We start from the raw sequence: 13663 nt of genomic DNA, 5'->3' as shown, positions 1-13663 counted from the left end.
CACGCGGCGCAGGGTGGGGAGTAATTGGTGCCTTATTGCATGTGGGCTCCGCTTTCGTTGTCTGGGCGCCCGGCAGCTCTCCTCACGCTGCGGGCGGTCTCTTTTGAAGTTATTCACCCCGCCGCCGCACTACACACACGCTGTGCGGCAGGGGATGGGGGACGCTGCAGGCAGGCCGCTGGTGGGCTCCGCTGGCCTCGCTTCACTGGGGGCCCAGTAGCAGGCGTCGCTCGCACTTTCGGGGGCACAGTTAATGTTTATGGCTCATAGCGGGTGGGCTCCGCTTTATTTTAGAGTTCTACGGGGGGGGGGGGGTCGCTTCTGGCTTGCGCGGCCCCCAAGGCACTTCGCAGCGCCCGGGCTCACCTTCGGCAGACGACCTTCCTCCTCCACGCGGGTGGGCTCCGCGGAGGTCTCTTCATGACTGGGTCAGGGGCGGCCGACGCGGGTGGGCTCCGGTCGGTCCACTTATCTTATCGGGGCACAGCCACGGCAGGCCAGACTACGGCAGGCCGGAGAGGTGCGGGTTGGGCTCCCGGTCACCTCATTCCCATCCAGGCCTGGGGCTCGTCGCGCTCCTCTCGGCGGACGGCGCCGATCGTCGTAGGGAGGTGTGCCTTTGCTGCAGGAAGCTCGCTTCCCCATTTCCCTGAAGTTTTCTTCTTAGCTGTGGCACGCTGGGCACAGCTCCGCCCTCGTCACCATTGTAGAGTCGGGCACTAGGCCCTCATGCTGGCAATAACTGCAGACACAGGACACACTGGATACAGGGTGCAACTGGCCCAGAGCACGTGCGCTCGGCCACCTTTATTGGAGCTGTGTCACCTGACCAGTGATATCAGTGGTGGGTGGATGTTTAGAGTAAATACATACTCAGCACTAGAATGCTGACTGACTCGGAGCCCTTACAGAATCCACCTCAGCCCTTCTAATCCAGCCATATTTACAGCATAGGTTAATCCAAAAAAGAGAAAATTGTTAAGGAGAGAATGAGGAATTTCTTTTAATTTTTTACCTTGCAACACCCTCCCCTGTGCCCCACCCAAACCCCCCCCCGGCGAACCCTTGCCCCAATTATCTGGACAAAGTCCAGAGAATTGCACCCTGCGGGCTTCTGCTGACCCTCGCTCCCTAAAGTGAAAAAAGAAGTGTGAGCGGAGATACCGACTTTTTATTACATATATAGTCATGTAAATTAGAAACTACTCAGTACTAATGCCATAACTATTCTTAGGCCTCCAACTATTAAGAATCAACGGGGGCGTGGCTTGGCCGCTAGACGGAATGGCTGCTTAATCCTGCAGCTCCGCCGGCCGACAAATATCCGTTTCATTCACGCTAACTCTCGGACCTGCCGAGGGCCGGTGATTGATATCACCCTCCCCGTCGCTCTGCTGAAATATCGGGCCCGAGGGACAGACGGCTGGGAAGTCGGAGCTGAGGGACGCCTGTGGCGGAGAGGCGGCCCACTACCCGTGACGAAGCCGGGGACTGAAGTTGCGGAGGTCATTGGAACCCCGAGAGGTACAGACCAGCTGAGAACGGCGCCGCGCTAATAAGTGTGCGGGAGGCAATCCGGGGGCGACCTGTCCGCTCAATGCCATTTGCAGAGTGCGAGCCAACGGGGTAAATACCTGCTGCAAAACTGGCTGTGAGGCTGGATCGACCGATATTTGTGGCATGACGGCGGCCCGCCATTAGTTACGCGACCGGAGACGAGAGGAGTGGCCGAGCTCATAATACGGTGAGCCATGATCGAGGGGAGGCCGTAAATAGACCCATACTGAATAATCCGAAGACTCCGGAGTGCTCTGTCGGCTTGCTGATCCCCTGAGATACGTATTACTGGCGCCCGACTTGAAGCGCTGCTCGGGGAGCGGGTGATTGGGGCGGAACGGCCACGCAAGGCCTAGCACACCGCAGCAGACGGACAGGATTAGCCACTGCCTTGAAAATCACGGTCCTTTGGGCAAAATATGTACTGTGCTGTCACGCCACTGCAATCTGTTGACATATAAATTTGGAAACTGCTGGCCATTGTGCAAAGGAGGCAAAAGACATTGTAATGCTCTGATCCCCTGACCTGCTGTGACTGGTTCATGGCGCCTAGTTAGGGTGATAGACCGCCAGCACTGCAGGGAGGTATGTGTTTGTGCTGCTCGACTGACAGTAACTTTGCAGATATACAGAGCTCGGATCTGGAAAACACTGCAGCGTGTTGGAATTGCAATACTTTAATGGCGGATGGGCAGCCTCTAAGACATTGACACACCTGGAGATCTGAGTAGTGGTGGCGGAAGGCGCTTTGAGATGCTGAGTACTGGAGGCGACTACATGCTGGGGTGTTTCCCGATATTAACCTAGCTGAGGCGCGGGCAGGCGTGTGATACCTCGCACCTAAGTACATAGTGACAGCAGAAGATACTGTGAAGTATAATCCCCCGAGGGCCTAGTGGATGTGCTGAGAGTGAGTGGACTGGCGAATACCCGACTCCTAGGAGTGTGACTGTGCGCATCTCGACATGGGCAAGCCGGAAACGGGGCAGCCTAAACTAACCTTCGATAAGAAAAACCCGAAGCCACTAGAACCAGAACACACGGACCAGGATGCTGCGGATGTAGACGCAAATCAGGTCCCAACAGAGGACATCAGATCTATGTTTAGAGACCTCAAAACAAGCCTCCAGTGCATCGATGCCAAAATGGACACGCTGGCCGCTCGTATGGACGGCATCACACACCGCATGGACAAACAAGAGGGCAGGGTAGGGATGCTGGAAACGCGTGTTACTGAAACTGAAGAGGGGCAAACTGAACTTGACAAGAAAGTACAAGGTATGGATAAAATACTGGCTCTAATACAACAAAAGAAAGAGGATTTAGAAGCGAGATCAAGGCGTAATAATGTACGTATAACGGGTGTGGTGGAATCCACAGACATTCCCAATATGGAGCGCTATGTCGAGACCATGATGAAAGACCTATTTGGAGAAGCTTTGTCCTCGATGTTCTTAATCGAGAGAGCTCACAGATCCCTCGGACCCAGGCCAAAACCAGGTGCCCCACCCAGGCCGATATTAGCAAGAGTCCTCAACTACAGAGACCGAGATACAATATTGCGCATGGCGAGGGAAAAGGACAAGATTCAATATCGTGGAAACGACATGGCGCTATACCCAGACTTCACCCTGCAGGTGCAGGCCGCCCGAAGGGAGTTTGTGCCAGCGAAAAAGATTTTTCAACAAACTGGAACCAAATATGCGTTGATATATCCAACGAAGTTGAGGGTGCAGGGTCCCCGCATACCTACCTTTTTTGTTGATGCTACGGCAGCGCTTAAATATGCCAAGCAGTTGGCCAGGGAGCAGAAGCAACAGACGACGACGGAAAGGCAGGAGTCTACTGAAAGGCTAAGTGACATTGAATAGTGTATTGGCTTACTGTAATGCTGTGGTGTGAAACTGTGTGGGTAGAGGCCATATCAATGCGCACACGCTAGGGCTGAAGAGACACACTGTGTTATAGCCAGGGTACTGACTTTGACGTGTCTGGGAGTCAAGTTATATACTTTGGTATAAGACCCGGCCCGAAGTAGGTGGGTCCTTGAGAGGTGGTTGAGATGCTGTCGCTCGGTCACCCTGTCGCATGTACAGGGGAGAATGGAGGCGAACCTGTGTAACCCCTGGGATGGTTCCCACTGTTCAGTCAATGTTCTTATTGTTGGTTATAATCGAGGCAGGGGGAGGGTAGAGGGAGGGGTGACACCACGACCTGATTGGGAGGTTAGTGCGGGAGGGTTGGGAGAGTCAGAGAAACTGAGAATTTGCAGGAAAATGTTGGGAGGGGGGGGGATCTACAGTTACGGGGGGAGGAGTTATGCGAGTGCATGGACAGGGAACATAAGGTCCAGGTAATACAAGTGGCGATGGAAGTGGAACTGCATATGTCACAATTGCGCGGTTTGTACCCATTAAGGTGCAGGATGAACACACCTCTGATTATATATGCCGGGAAGAGGGTGCAAGATATACGTACATTGGAAATGTTTATATGTATTGTCAATACGTTACCTGAAATGATTATATCCCATAGACACTCATTGACTACAGCGATACGGTTAATCGATATAATGTGTGCTTGACCCTAGGCCGTCATGAAGAAACTTCTATGTTTGTCTTGGAATATACAGGGGTTGAATGACCGCAGAAAATCGAGATTGGTCCACTCCTATTCACTACGTAAAGAAGTTGATATATGTGTGATACAAGAAACATATGTGATATGTGATACAATTGTTTTTCAATGTCTGACTCTCCCATTCAGGGAGCGGTGCAGGTCATTTATGACTTCAATAAAGAGTCCTAAGATACAGAACTAGAACTACAAGTAAGCAACCTTTATTTTGCATCACAGGATTTGTATTGATCGTAATAAACATCAGAATAGAGCAGCACGATATTGTTGTATTTAGCCTGTCTCTTTTCTGCTCATGGGATTTCACTGTGTCTCACATGATGTCACCACCAGAATGTTTGGTGACATCATTGAGTGTTGGGGGCTTAGCCTGGTAACAATTATTTACAACATTTTTGGCGACGTTTGGAGAAGTTTAAAAGAACCTACAGCGTGCAAGGAAAATGAAGAAGTAAGGAACCTACAAAGTAAAGAAACTGGAACTAATGAAAATAAGCCTACAGCGTGCACGAAACAGAAAGCGAAGAGTCTGGGTATTTAAAAGAAAAAGATTATTACTGTAGCTGCTGAAACGGAAAAAAAAAAGAAAAGAAGCACCCTGGTAAGTCCCACCAGTGTCCTTGCTAACGGACAGCCTGCAAACCCAGGGTGTTGGTGTGTATTTAATTAATAATGTGACAAAGTTGGCGAAGATCTAAATTGTTTAAAATATGTTGCAGTGAAGGAAAGGAAGAGTTTGCTAGAATTATACATCGGTTTAAGAACTGTGTGCCAAAAGTTACTGAGAGACTGATGTATTGTTATTTCAGCATGTGTTTTGTCTGGCATTCAACACTGACAGCAAATCATGATCGAGCGTCTGGGGAGAGATAAATCGGAAAACACCGTTATCGGCTGTATGAGTGTATACTGCGAGGCATTCGGTTTCACAGTGCCTTTATTTCGGAGGATTTTAAGACTGAGAGTCATATTGGTACAGCAAAAAAAAAAACGGCTGTGTTTGCAAGCGGAACTAAATGTGGACAGAAAGTGACGGTTCATACATCGCCATTATTGAAAACAACATGAATGTAACTGCGCAATCTGGAGTGCGCGAGAAATGCATAACTGTCACTTTATTTTCTAAAAAGAGAAGTGCGCGAGGAACGCGTGAAGCCTACCTTCTCGCTTCAGCTCCTCGTGACGTTCTGGTGCTTTGTTGTACTGCAATTACATGTTGTGAGCGGCGGTGTGCCCAGAGCCACCCGATGCGACGCAGGATGCGTGCCGCCATCTTGGGATGACATCGTATTACGGAGGAGTTTTTGTAGGGAGCATCATCATGGAAATGTGACTTCGTGGGAAGTACGAGATTTTTTGGTGAAATTGCTGCTGAGAGAAGTGGCAGATGGCAGATGGTGTTTTTTTCTCTTAGGCAGAAAAGAAGCACGAAGAGTGGAGGCTGCAAGGGGTTCAATGAAAAGGTACTTTCAAACTCTACTGCTACATGGGGAAACACGGCTGGCACTTGGAGAACAGTAACACTACTGGCACTTGGAGAACAGTAATACTACTGGCACCTGGAGAACAGTTCGTTTTTTTACTTTCAAGTTTGAAGATAGCCTCGGGTGAGAGACCGCTCACCGGAGCACAAGACTTTCTCTTGCATTATTTTTGCTGGTCAATGTAATGTTTGTCTCGTGGTTTGTGTGGGGTTGAAGATGAATCAGTAGTGTTTTTGCTGTTTACTTTGGGATGTTGTGTGCCTTGTGCGTTTTTGGCTCGTGTGTTTTGGGGTGGTGCAGTATATTTCAAGTGTGGTGAGTGGCAAGAGAGTGATGTGTGACGCAATTTTGTGTCTTTGGGGTGGCGTAAAGTTGGGTATTAATGGGGAGGTGTGTGCCCTTTAGTTTTGAGATGGAAGTTATTACTTGTATGGTTTTAGAGATGGAAGCTGTATACTCAAGTGATTCATGAAGTGAGGTGCATAGGACTAGTTATGAAGTTGTGGTTTATTGGTGTTGTTAGTCTATTAGAAAATTAGTTCAGGGGTGGTGAATACCCCATCACTTGTGGAGAGTTCCCCATTGCATAATTGGGGACGGAGAAATAGCTACTCCAAGTTGTGGTTTACGGGGAGAGTTGTATCCAGTTATGATGCAGTGTTTTTTTTTTTATTTAAGGGTGGTGAGTACCCCATTAGAAAATTGGGGGTGGAGCAATGACTTCAAGGTGTAGTTCACGGGGAGAGTTGTACCCCGTTACAGTACAGAGTGTTTTTTTTAAATTAAGGGTGGTGAGTACCCCATTAGAAAATTGGGGGCGGAGCAATGGCTACTCCAAGGTGTAGTTCACGGGGAGGGTTGTACCCCGTTACGGAGCAAAGTGGACTCCATTATCTTTGGCACAAAATCGATTTGTGTTTCCCAAGGAAAGGGGATGGGACTTGGGACTAGTTGTGTTTGGGATGAGTTGTGTTTGGGATGTGTTAGTAACTGTTTGGGATGTGTTAACTCTATCTTTAGAATGTGTGTTGTGTACTTTTATAATCCATGTGTACACTAATCTTAATGTTCTATCTTTTAGAATGTACTGTGTACTTTTATATGGAGGTGTACATCGAAGCTAATTTTACCTATTCTAATTTCATCTTTTTGATTTCCCTAAAGAAAGGAGATGTGTTGTATTTAGCCGGTCTCTTTTCTGCTCATGGGATTTCACTGTGTCTCACATGATGTCACCACCAGAATGTTTGGTGACATCATGGAGTGTTGGGGACTTAGCCTGGTGACAACTGGCAGTTGGAACCAGGCAGGCTGAGTGACAAGCAGGTCACTCCTGGTGGGTCTTTTATATTAACATCTTGAAGACTTGACCTGAAATCTATCTTGAATAAAACAACCTAAATTATACCCAGCTCCAGACATCTATTTACAACAGATACGGCAGCTGTTGGGAAGCAGGAAGAAAAAGAAACAACATCCCTTGAGTGTAAGGAGTTTATTTTTAAACGAAAAACCTTGCTATTTAGAGAGATCTCAGGGTTATCTGAGTAGGAAAGCTATCCTCTCCAAGATTCTCCACGCACCCATCTCGTCTGTAAAAATCAGACATTCACATTTAATAGATTACTCTACTACTGAAACAATGGTTATCGCTAATAGAAAGCATCCTCCCGAACAATGCTCGGTCAACAGACCAGTGAGTATTGAAATGCCTCCTTACTACTTGCCCGCACAGCCTCATGGGGCCCACAGCCAGAATAAGTCATGGGCATAAATGGCTGCCCATGAAAGAAATTGATAAAATAGGTCGCAATGAACATCAGTGAGTTGTGAGCATGGCGCTCAGCTGAAGAGTTGTCCAAGTAGCATACATGCTTCCTCAGCACCTGAGGGAGGCAAACTGTCAGCACCAAATGGATTTCTGAGTTCTAATAGAGTTATACAGCACGAGCTCTCGGTCGGACCATAAATTGCTCAATATGCAGGCTCTCCCTGTAAGCTACACATATGACTGCATCTATCACCATCCAAGTCGGACAATTAGGGAGCACAGAACGCACAGAAATTGTTTCCAATTTATAACATGTAAAGCGCTCCGATACCCGCAAGGGTCTTGTCCGCGCTATATAAAACCTTCAAAATAAATAAATAAATAAATAATATATATATTCACGGACCAAAGGCAATCAGCAGCCTGTGTGCTGTGATCACTAGTTACCAGCTACCACAGGGATCTCGCCTTCAGTCTCATTTGAGATAGTAGTAAAATATGTGAAATGATGCGACTCACATTCTCATAAACTGTACTTCTTGAATATTTTGCCAGGCTTGAAAAGAGGAACCTTCATCTTTCTTTGCTGGGTTCTCCAAAATAATTTTGGGATTAAGGACAAGCTTTGTATTTTGAAAGTTCAAAGAGAAATTAAACTCAAGATGAAGAGTCGCAGTCTTTTCATGTGCATAACACACTTTCAAGGGAGACGTCCTCTAGAACTCCCTTTTTTTTTTTCCTAAATGTGCTGATACACTGCACTGATGCAGGAAAAAAGTACTGAATTTAGAGTGCACATCCTCCAGCAAAAAAAGTAGGCACCTTCTTAGTGGAGATGCACTAAGCATGCCGAAGGACAAGCAGGGTTATGCAGAAAAAAATATTTTGAAAATGTATATTTTCTTTAACCTGTACAGTGCCTTTGGGTCTAGAATATCAGTCAAACGTTCAATCTCTTTAAACGACGAGAACAACTTCAGTGGATTTTGACATTTGATGAACATCTCAAGTTTCAGATCTTATTTTTTCCTCACCAGACTAGAATTTTGCAGACTAGCTCTATCAAAATCACCCTTGACAGGTAGAAAACCTTGGTTTTTAATATTTACTACGCACCCCAAGACAGGGTGCATAATATTTAAATGGAACTTGGGAGACATTAAAAATGTCATGTCGTCCAGGCCCCAGGTGACTACGCCCAAAACTATACTGTCACTACTTTAACCTGCACATAGAACAAGTCACAGTCCAGATTATGCACTTTAATCTATACGTTTCGACATATACCAGCCACAGACTTCATTTAAAGACTTTTTATATGTAATAAAAATCCAATTAAATGGTAAAGTTTGATTTTTAAAATATTGGAAAAATCTTTTTAAAAATGTAATTCTTTCTTTGCCTGAAGTTCCTGGAGTCTAACTTGGCATTAACTCTCCAGCAACTCCCAGCCTGTACTCTGCTCAGACAGAGGAGTGAATGAGGTGTGAAAATCCACCCAGGTTGACCTGAACGTGCAGAGGAGACTCCTCCGAGCTCAATAGCTTATATAGGGTGGGGGCTGTGGGCATTAGTTTGCCGCCACCCTGTAAAGTCCTACCCAACAGGTCTGTTGAGCCACATTTAACACTTTAACACACTTGAAAGGGAAGTAACTAGATGTCAGGACAATTCTTGTGTATCCTGCAATGTTTCTGAAGGAATATGCTTTTGTCCTACCATACGTCTGTATCTGGATTTGCTGTAGGTAGATTGTCTGCTTCAAGCTGGATTTTAGAGTTAGATGTGGGTGGTCACAAGTGATTATCAGAGTGCACTCCCCTACAAACCTACAACCCTCAGAGCCCAAGTTTAGTGTGGATAAAGTCTTTTGCCGACTTGAAAATGTCCCGACAGTACTTGGCCCCTTTGCAGTAAAGCAAACAGTAACTACTGGAAGGGTGGGTGATGATGTCTCTGGAAACTTTTGTCTGGAACGGGAACTGCTGGATGAGACTTGTAAGGAGTTCTGAAAGACTGGTCCTGCTTTCTCTTGTACAGAAGACAAAGAAGTGGACTCTATTCGCTGGCTCAGTTGGATGACCTCTGTGGCTACAGAAACACACAAAGCTACTAGAGGCCTTTTCCCTACAATTCCCAGCTGACCAGTGGCAACTGGAAATTGGAATGGATTTTGCTGGTGGTCACTGCTTGACACCCTGTGAGTTTTTAGCTCCCCCCCAGGGGTTCTGAAGGGCTTAGAAGCGCACTCTTGTGATTGCTTGGCCACCAGGAAAATGTTTGGACACCTTTGAAAATGTGTGCTCCAGAGCAAAGGGTGCCTACTGCGAAAAGTACCCAATGGGCAGTTCCATGGCGTTGAATTGAATTTCAGGTTTGGCCTATTTTAGATTAGACTTTGAAACATTTTCAAACTTTTTGACTTCCATACTTTTACTGAGACCAATCCACTTGGTGCATCAGTGCAGAGCTCTCCTAGACTGCCTTAAATCGTGCATAGGTCCCGGTCTACTACAAATGACGCTTTACAGTACTATTTTCAGCGAAATCTTTTAAAATTCATATCTCCATTTCCTTTATGGGATTTTTGTAATTTTAATGCCTATTGTTCTAATTTGGTTTGGGTTTTTTATTGTTTGCGTTTTGACTTTATTGCTATTCTGGGACGGCATAAATGATTTACCCCTTGTCCCAAGTTAAGCATGTAAGCTCAGTACTGTACCTACCAGATTAAGTTAAGTTGTGTTGTGATTATGCTTTAAGGTGGGGAGCCGCCCACCCCAAACACGAATCAAATCCCTACAAGGTATAAAATGAGGCAAGGATGGTGGGGGAAGAATGAATGCTAGAAAGTGAGGAAAGGATGTAGAACAGGTAGAATCTGAAAACAGAGAAAGAGTGAATAGTGAATTAGATGGTGGACAGAGGAGAGTGCGCGCCCCCCCCCCCTTAATAAAACGGAAGGGCAGCCGAGAGAGATGTGGAAAGGTGGAAGGGAAATAGAGGCAAAGATAATGAAAGAGAGAGAGAGAGAGATGGGGACGGCTTTAAGCGAACACGAGAGGGAAGATGGTCAAGAGAGTGGGAAGTCAGCAGAAAGACAACAAAAACTGGCAATTCTAAGTGCTAAAGGTGGAAGAAAGGGAAAGATGGGCAGTAGAGAGGTGATATGAGTGAAAGAGGTCAAGGATGGTTGAGAGCGAGGGCAGACAGTCGAAGATGTGGGAAAGAAAGAGAAAGAGAGAAAGAGAGAGAGAGAGAGAGAAAGAGAAAGAGAGAGCAAGAGAGAAAGAGAGCAAGAGAGCAAGAGAGCAAGAGAGAGAAAGAGAGAAGAGAGAAAGAGAGAGAGAAAGAGAAAGAGAGAAAGAGTGAGAGTGAGAGAGTGAGAGAGTGAGAGACCGAGAGAGAGATGGAGAGAGAGACCGACCGACCGGTGGACAGATGGTAGAAAAGGGAGAACTGTTGAGGGAAGGGAAGTACAGATGAAAGCAGGAGGAAGAAAAGCAACAGAGCGAGATGAGAGAGAGAGCACAAGAGGAGAATAGGCAGGAGGGGAGAAGGACAGTGGAGAAGTGGGAACAATAAAGTTGTGGAAAGTAGAGAGCAGATTGTGCAATGTGAGACAATATTTTTCATTCAGAAGCGCTAGCAATCTTTGGCAGACTTGCATGGTATCACATCAGATGATTATGTTTAGCTGAAGCTCATTTTAAAACAGACTTATTTAACATTAAAACATCTTTATTTTAGTGAGCAAAGTCAACAAGTAAAAAATTATTATTGCTAGTCTTTTGATCTTAATTCAGTATTCAACTAGGAGTAAGGTAAGACTTTGCTTACCTGGGAACGAATGATCAGCAGAAGGTGTATCTCCAAGAGATGGTATAAATTCTGGCTCTGAACTTTGGATAGATGGCTGAGACATTTGTGAAGCTAAAAGACAGAATACATTTTAAGTAACATTTAATATATATGTAAAGTTACTAGAAAAGGTTTCAGTAAGGAATTTTAACAAAGTAATAGAGTCTCCTCATTATCTCAAAGTTGAGCACCCACACATATCAAATCCAAGAATGTTACCTGAATATTACTGAAATATGCGGAGTTGATGAGTTAGAAAGTCTAGTGTAGTATATTTTATACGTATTTCTCAGTCAATACAATCTAACAACGCAAAGTGTTTTAACAGGAAGTGACAAACCCATTAGGGCTGGAGCATGGAGAGGGAATAGACAGAAGAATGATGTGGCGGCAGATAGGAACCTATTGAAGAGGTCTAGGCCGGAAGAGTGTTAAAAGTGGTGCAAGGAAGGAGTATAGGTGGGTAGAGAAGCTGTAGATCTCGGTTGGGGTGGGAGTTAGAGGTACTGTTGAGAACAAAGTATGGATGGAAAGTAACCATACCACAGTGCCCAAAGGCTCAGAGTCCAGAGCAAGGTGGAAAACCTCATCAGGAATGGTGTGTCAAGAGGGTACGGGGCAGATCACAGGGGTTCAGGTGAGTTGTGCTGAAAGGGTGTGTAGCAGGGCAAATGCAAGAAGTAAAAGTAGGGATGAGAATAAGGGACTAGCAATCGCAAGGGTAAGGGCAAAGAGAGATACAGAACCAGGTGGATACAAGGTTGGGGTATTTAGCAGATACAGGCCGGACTCTCCATAGCTCTCCAAGATGATGGAACAAAATCTTTCCACTCCCACGTCCCAGACACGCACCCATAATAAATGCAAAATCTCAATAGCTGCTTCAGACAAACTAGAGCGGTCACAGCACAATAATAATGGAGACGCATGCAGTTTTTCACAATCTAGTTTTATTCATCCCACAGCCACAAACCAGGAGCAACTCCACCCTCCATAACCTAGGAAAATAGCATGAAGAGTCTACCACTCTGCTTTGTCAGTATGTAAAATGGTGCCCCTGCATCCCTCAAGACTACAACCCTACGCACCACACAACGATTCAGGCAGAATTGACATCACATAATGGAAAAGGATGCTTTCAGGGTGACCAGATGTCCCGAGTAGGAGAGGACAGAACAGTTTATTGCACTTGCTACAAATATAATATATGACTGATTTAGAGAGAATGTGGGCAAGCAATGCCAGCCTCTGACTCTCATGACATTAGTATAATTGAAGGATGGAAGAGTGGCCTTCAAAACTCTTTCTAAATTACAACACATTTCTGATGTGCTTTGTTGCAGTGAGCATCAGGTCAGAGCGCAGCACAAACTCCCCCGGCACAAAACTAGAGCCCTTCTCTCACGTGCAGGCCCTTGTACCAGCTCTTCCTGTTGCCTTGAACAGGTCTGGCTTGCTTGCTTTATTGCTAATGCCGCTTTCCTCCCCTGAACCTGCCTTCTGCCGTTCTTTCACTCTGCTTCCCCCTTTAATGTCAGTTAGCTCTTTACCCTGTATTATCTTGTTATTTGTATCAGAATAGCTTTATTTCCTATATTAGTGAGTTAAACTTCTGCCAGGAGAACTTGTTTTCCTGTTTAGTTAGCATCCCTGTGTGTCTGCGCTACTTGCTACGAGCCAGCCCACCTCACCGATCATTCCCACTGTTTCACTAATCCCGCCTTCTGCCACCCAGCTCCACTCGCTCACCCAGGCCCTACTTAATGGAGGCTGCAGCATGGCTGTGCTCAGAGGGTGTGCCAAAGGCAATCTTGTCTGTGCCTGTCTGCGCCTGGACCACGCCCAGCACCAAGAACCCTGGCACTCCTGCCACCCACCACCGACTTCCTGGCCCTGACCCAGACCCCCAGACACAGCCACAGCTGCATCTCCTCTCCATGATCTACAGAAGGAATTTTCACCTTACAACGCTGCCGCTTCACCTGCAACACACAAACCCGTAACACAGAAACCCTCACCACTCCCACAAAGCCGACCTTCGGCACCCCGGAACAGATGCAATGCAAGCTGCACAATGCCCGATCCTTCTGCAAACATGCCACAGATATTGGTGACTCAATCACCACCCTCACACCCGAACTAATCTTCATCACCTAGACTTGGGCTCAATCAGACTTCAAGCAACAACATTGCAACCGCAACACTCCGTGGCTACAAAACGAAACACAGAGACCGCACCAACAAGCACAGTGGAGGCACGACATAATCCACAATGAAACCCACAAATGCACCACCACCAAAGACGACACCACACCAATCATGGAACACCTCAACTTCCAAATTCAAACCAACG

At 46.3% G+C, this 13663-nt stretch overlaps 1 protein-coding gene across 2 annotated transcripts in view; it reads right to left on the bottom strand.

The window, feature by feature from the left end:
- The window catches only part of MCPH1 (microcephalin 1), a 1654378-nt gene that overhangs the window by 1563700 nt on the left and 77015 nt on the right, over positions 1-13663 (bottom strand). For both annotated transcript variants that reach the window (XM_078647933.1, XM_078647932.1), the window contains exon 7: positions 11290-11382. In XM_078647933.1, the coding sequence (XP_078504059.1) occupies positions 11290-11382 (93 nt within the window). The remainder of the gene's footprint in view (positions 1-11289; positions 11383-13663) is intronic.

Source organism: Lissotriton helveticus, chromosome 6 (genome assembly GCF_964261635.1).
Source record: "Lissotriton helveticus chromosome 6, aLisHel1.1, whole genome shotgun sequence".
In the NCBI taxonomy this organism is placed as follows: Eukaryota; Metazoa; Chordata; class Amphibia; order Caudata; family Salamandridae; genus Lissotriton; species Lissotriton helveticus.
Note: the sequence above shows the minus strand (reverse complement) of the source record. Positions and strands in the feature narration are given on the sequence as shown.